General features: G+C 36.7%; 1 protein-coding gene across 1 annotated transcript; it reads left to right on the forward strand.

Annotated features, from left to right (window-relative positions):
- The first annotated feature begins 3874 nt into the window (after positions 1–3874).
- LOC122748430 (vomeronasal type-1 receptor 1-like) lies at positions 3875–4828 on the forward strand. Its single transcript, XM_043994064.1, has one exon. It carries the CDS (start codon positions 3875–3877, stop codon positions 4826–4828), a length of 954 nt encoding a protein of 317 aa, XP_043849999.1.
- The last annotated feature ends 795 nt before the right edge of the window (positions 4829–5623 follow it).

Here is a 5623-nt window from a genome sequence, read left to right on the forward strand (position 1 = left end):
GTGAATTTTGTCTAACATTTGAAAAACAATTAATCTATTTGGAAAAATTGGTGAAGGAAAAATCTTACCAAATTCCTTTTATGAGACAAATATGGTACTCATCAGAAAAAGTCAAAACAGAAAAAGAAAATTATAGACCAATTTCACTAATGAATACTGATGCAAAAATTATAAATAGAATATTAGCAAAGAGATTACAGCAATTTCTCACAAGGATAATACACTATGACTAAGTGGGATTTATACTAGGAATGCAGGGCTGGTTCAGTGTTAGGGAAACATCAATATAACCAACCACATCCGTAACAAAACTAACCAAAATCATATGATTATCTCAACAGATGCCAAGAAAACTTTTGACAAAATATAGCACCCATTCCTATTTAATAGGAATACTGGGGGTTTTTGGGGTTTTTTGGTTTTTTTTAGTGGGGCAATTGGGGTTAAGTGACTTGCCCAGGGTCACACAGCTAGTAAGTGTTAAATGTCTGAAGCCGGATTTGAACTCAGGTACTCCTGACTCCAGGGCCGGTGCTCTATCCACTGCGCCACCTAGCTGCTCCAGGAATAGTGTTTTTAAAACACTTGAGAGCATAAGAATAAATGGAACTGTCTTTAAAATGCTAAACAGTATCTATCTAAAACCATCAGCAAGCATCATATGTAATGGGGATAAGTTAGAAGCATCCCCAATAGATCAGGGGTGAAACAAGGACATCCATCATCACCACTATTATTCAATGTTGTACTAGAAATGTTAAATTTAGCAACAAGAGAAGAAAAAGAAATTGAAGGAATTAGAATAGGGAAGGAGGAAACAAAACTATCACTCTTTGAAGATGATATGATGGTATACTTGGAGAATTCTAAAGAATCAACAAAAAAAATAACTACTTGAAACAATTAACAACTTTAGCAAAGTTGCAGGATATAAAATAAACCCACATAAATTATCAGCATTTCTTTATATGACCAACAATGCTCAGCCGCAAGAGGTGGAAAGCAAAATTCCGTTTAAAATAACTGTAGACAATATAAAATATTTGAGAGTCTACCTGTCAAGGCAAGCCCAGGAACTATATGAACACAAATACAAAACACTTTTCACACAAAATCACATATAAATAAATGGAAAAATATCAATTGCTCATGGGTAGGCTGAGCTAATATAATAAAATAACAATTCTACTAAAATATTTTCCTTATTCAGTGCCATACTGATCAAACTACCAAAAATATTTCATAGGGCTAGAAAAAAATAATAAAATTCATCTAGAAGAACAAAAGGTCAAGAATATCAAGGAAATTAATGAAAAAATGCAAAGGAAGGTGGCTTAGCCATACCAAATCTAAAACTATATTATAAAGCAGCAACCATCAAAACCATTTGATCCTTGTAAGAAATGGAGTGGTGGCACAGTAGACATAGTAATAAATGACTATAGTAATCTATTGTTTAATTCAATGAAAAACTTATGCCTCTGGGATAAGAACTTACTCTTTGACATAAACTGCTGGGACAGTTGGAAAATAGTATGGCAGAAACTAGGCATAGACCAACATCTTACTCTGTATACCATCATAAAGTCAAAATGGGTGCATGATGTAGCATAAAATGTGATACCATAGGTCAATTTAAAAAGGAAGGAATAGTTTACTTATCAAATCTATGGAGAGGGGAAGAATTTATCGCCAAAGATGAGATAGAGAACATTATGAAATGCAAAATGGATAATTTTCTTCACATCGAGTTAAAAAGTTTTTTCATAAACAAAACCAGTGCAACCAAGATTAGAAGGAAAGAAGAAAACTGGGAAACATTTTTATAGCCAGTGTTTTTGATAAAGGCTTCAACTATAAAATATAGAGAATATATAATCAAATATAGAAGAACACAAGTTATTCCCCAATTGAGAAATGGTCAATGGATACGAATAGGCAGTTTTCAGATGAAGAAATTAAAGCTATCTACAGCCATATGAAATATAAATTAAATTACTCTGAGGTAGCACATCACATCTATCAGATTGACTATTATGACAAAAAAGAAAAATGATAAATGTTGGAGAAGATGTGGTAAAATTGAAACACTAATGCATTGTTGGTGGACTTGTGAACTGATCCAAGCATTTTGTAAAACAATTTGGAATCATGCTCAAAAGGTTATAAAACTGTGTATACCCTTTGACCCAGCAATACCACTGCTGGGTCTTTATCCCAAAGAGAGCATAAAAAAGGGAAAAAGGGCCCACATGCACAAAAATATTTATAGCTTCTCTTGTGGTGGCAAAGAATTGGAAATTGAGGGGATGCCCATCACTTGGGGAATAGCTAAATAAGTTGTATATTAATAAAATTCTATTGTGCTTTAAAAAATGAGAAACAGGAAGATTTCAGAAAAAACTGGGGGGCAGCTAGGTGGTGCAATGGATAAAGCACTGGCCCTGGATTCAGGAGGACCTGAGTTCAAATCTGGCCTCAGACACTTGACACTTACTAGCTGTGTGACCCTGGGCAAGTCACTTAACCCTCATTGCCCCACAAAAAAAAAAAAAAGAAAAAAACAGGGGAAACTTACATGAACCGATGGTGAGTGAAATGAGCAGAACCAAGAGAGCATTTTACACAGTAACAACATTGTGTGATAATCAACTGTGATAGACTTAGCTCTTCTCAGCAAAACAAAGATCCAATACAATGACAAAAGATTCATGATAGAAAATGTTCTCCACATCCAGAAAAAGAACTCTGGAGTCTGATTGCAGATTGAAGCATACTATTTACACTTTTGTTGTTGTTTGTTTCTTCTTTCTTGTGTGTTTTTTTTTTCATTTTGTTCTGATTCTTCTCTCACAACATGACTAATGTGGAAATATGTTTAACATGATTGTAAGGTATAATCTATATCAGATTGCTTGGTGGCTTCAGGATTGGGGAGTGAAGGGATAGAGGTAAAAAAATAATCTGGAACTCCAAATCTTACAAAAAATGAATGATGAAAACTGACTTTACATGTAATTGGAAAAAATGAAATATTATTAATAACCCTTATGAAAAAACATTTGGCATCTATTGAATGCCAATGTTTTTCAGGTCTTCTGATAGTTGCCATAAAGAGAACATTGATAAAATGGAAATAATCCCTGGAATGTAGCAGTCACTATTCTTACAACAAATAAAATACACTCTAATATACACACATGAAGCAATATCTGCCATTGTTAAGGACTTGAATTCCAGAGGACTGATTCTATAGGTAAACCTGGTTGAAGTGAACCTCCCTGAGCTGATCCAACTGCCTGTACAATGACATAGGTTTGTTCTATCTATATTTATATAGGAATATGTTCCTTAATTCATTAGTATTCTTGAGTGCAAGGAGGGTTTGGCTTGCATCTTTCTATCCCCAATGCTTGGTTCAGAACCTGGCACATAATCAGAACTTAATAAATGTTTGTTAATCAATTAATTAATTAATTAATATTGATTGACTATGGAAGTTTAGAAAAGTGGTTTCAAGCCAACTTTGGGGCATTGGATTTGATAACCTTAAAATCATAGATCTTATCAGTCATTGAAAGTCCCATTTTGTGACAGGACTGCCTTTATGGGCCTCATTATTTGAATATTTTATGTATGTTGCTTAAACTAAAAGAGTATAATGGAATAACATCTAACCTCTAATACCAACTTGCCTGCTCTGTGGACCAAAGCTGAGGGTGAGAATGTCCCTGTAAAGATCAGAAGGAATCATCTTCAATGAGATCTGCTAATTGTGAATGCGGGGTAAGTGCTCAAAAATAACATCAAATTTTACTTTTCTCTAGGCCCTTCTGCCTTGGATGACAGTTCTTCTTCTCAAGATATCACTATTATGAAATCTAAAGACATAATCCTGAGTGTTGCATTCTTCTTTCAGACAGGAATTGGGCTTCTTGGGAATTTCTTCCTTATTTGTCTCTTCATCTTTGTGCTTCTCAGGGGACATAGGATGAGGTCTATAGACCTTATTGTCACCCAAATAGCCTTGGCCAACTGCTTAGGGCTTCTCTCAAAGGGCATCCCTCAGACAATGACATCTTTGGGTGTGATGAATTTCCTGGATGACATTGGCTGTAAAATTGTTTTCTACCTTCACAGACTAGCTTGGGAACTTTCCCTCAGCATGACCTGCCTCCTGAGTGGTTTCCAGGCCATCACCATCAGCCCCAGCAACTCCAATTGGGCTGAGATTAAATCTAGAGCCCCAGAGTACATCCTTCCTTCTAGTCTCTTCTGTTGGACTTTTCACTTGCTTTTTTGCATTTATATTCCTTGGGGGATTAAGGGACCAAGGTATCCCCAAAATATCACTAAGATACAGCATCATGGGTATTGTTCTCACAAAATTGCTTCTGGATTTCAAGCCTCCTTATTTGCAACTATTCTTTCCCTTCCTGATGCCATGTGTGTGATCTTCATGGCCTCTGCCAGTGGCTATATGCTCTTTCTTCTATACAGGCATCATAAGCAAGTTCAGCAAGCTCACCTTACCTGCCTCTCCCCCAGAGCCTCCCCTGAGACCAGGGCCACCAAAACTATCCTACTGCTAGTAAGCACCTTCGTCTGCTCTTACTCACTCAACTGCATCTTGACAACATATATATCTTTTGCAAAATCCCCTCCCTGGTTGATGCACTCCTCTGCTTTCCTGGCTTCATGTTTCCCAGCTATTAGCCCCTATGTGCTGATCAGCAGTGACTCACAAGTTAGCAGGAACCTCTATGCTCTTTGTGGGAGGAAAACCCCACATTTTGACCTTAATAGCAAATCAATATCCTCCACCTAGGATTATACGATGAAACTTCCTGTCACAGATGAGACCCCACATCAAATGAGACCTAAAGAAGCATACCTCCCATTTCGGAGAAGCACTTCTACCTTGAGGGTATTGATAGTTGGGGACTTAGAATGAAGATGGGCTGATGATTCTGAAAACTACTATTCTTTTTGGTTTTTTGGTGGGGCAGTGAGGGTTAAGTAACTTACCCAGGGTCACACAGCTAGTAAGTGTCAAGTATCTGAGACAGGATTTGAACTCAGGTCCTCCTAAATCCAGGGCAGGTGCTTCATCCACTGTGCCACCTAGAAAACTTCTATTCTTAATTTTATCAATAAAACCATGTCACATTAGAATTGAAAATGCCTAGTACTACTAGGCAGATTCCCACAAATGAAATTTTTTGTATTCTTTTTTTTTCTTTTTTTTTTTTTGTGAGGCAATTGGGGTTAAGGTACTTGCCCAGGGTTACCCAGCTAGTAAGTGTAAAGTGTCTGAGGCTGGATTTGAACTCAGGTCCTCCTGAATCCAGGGCCGTTGCTCTATCCACTGCGCCACCTAGCTGCCCCCACAAATGAAATTTTTAAAAAGAGGGAAAGCACACACACACACACATATACACATATACACATCTACTTGTATGTGTGTATATAAAATATTTACAGCAACTCTTTTCACATAGGCTCTAAAGAGAAAGCTACTTGGTTACCATAGTTTTGGTGAATTACTAAACAAATTGTGGTACTTTAATATAATGCCTTATTATTGTGCCAAAGATATGAAGAAATAGACAGTTTCAGCGGA

This window comes from Dromiciops gliroides, chromosome 3 (genome assembly GCF_019393635.1).
Source record: "Dromiciops gliroides isolate mDroGli1 chromosome 3, mDroGli1.pri, whole genome shotgun sequence".
Classification (NCBI taxonomy): domain Eukaryota; kingdom Metazoa; phylum Chordata; class Mammalia; order Microbiotheria; family Microbiotheriidae; genus Dromiciops; species Dromiciops gliroides.

Bases quoted from the DNA above. Each gene is read 5' to 3' on its own strand.
- LOC122748430 (XM_043994064.1), top strand. From the start codon at position 3,875: ATGAAATCTAAAGACATAATCCTGAGTGTTGCATTCTTCTTTCAGACA.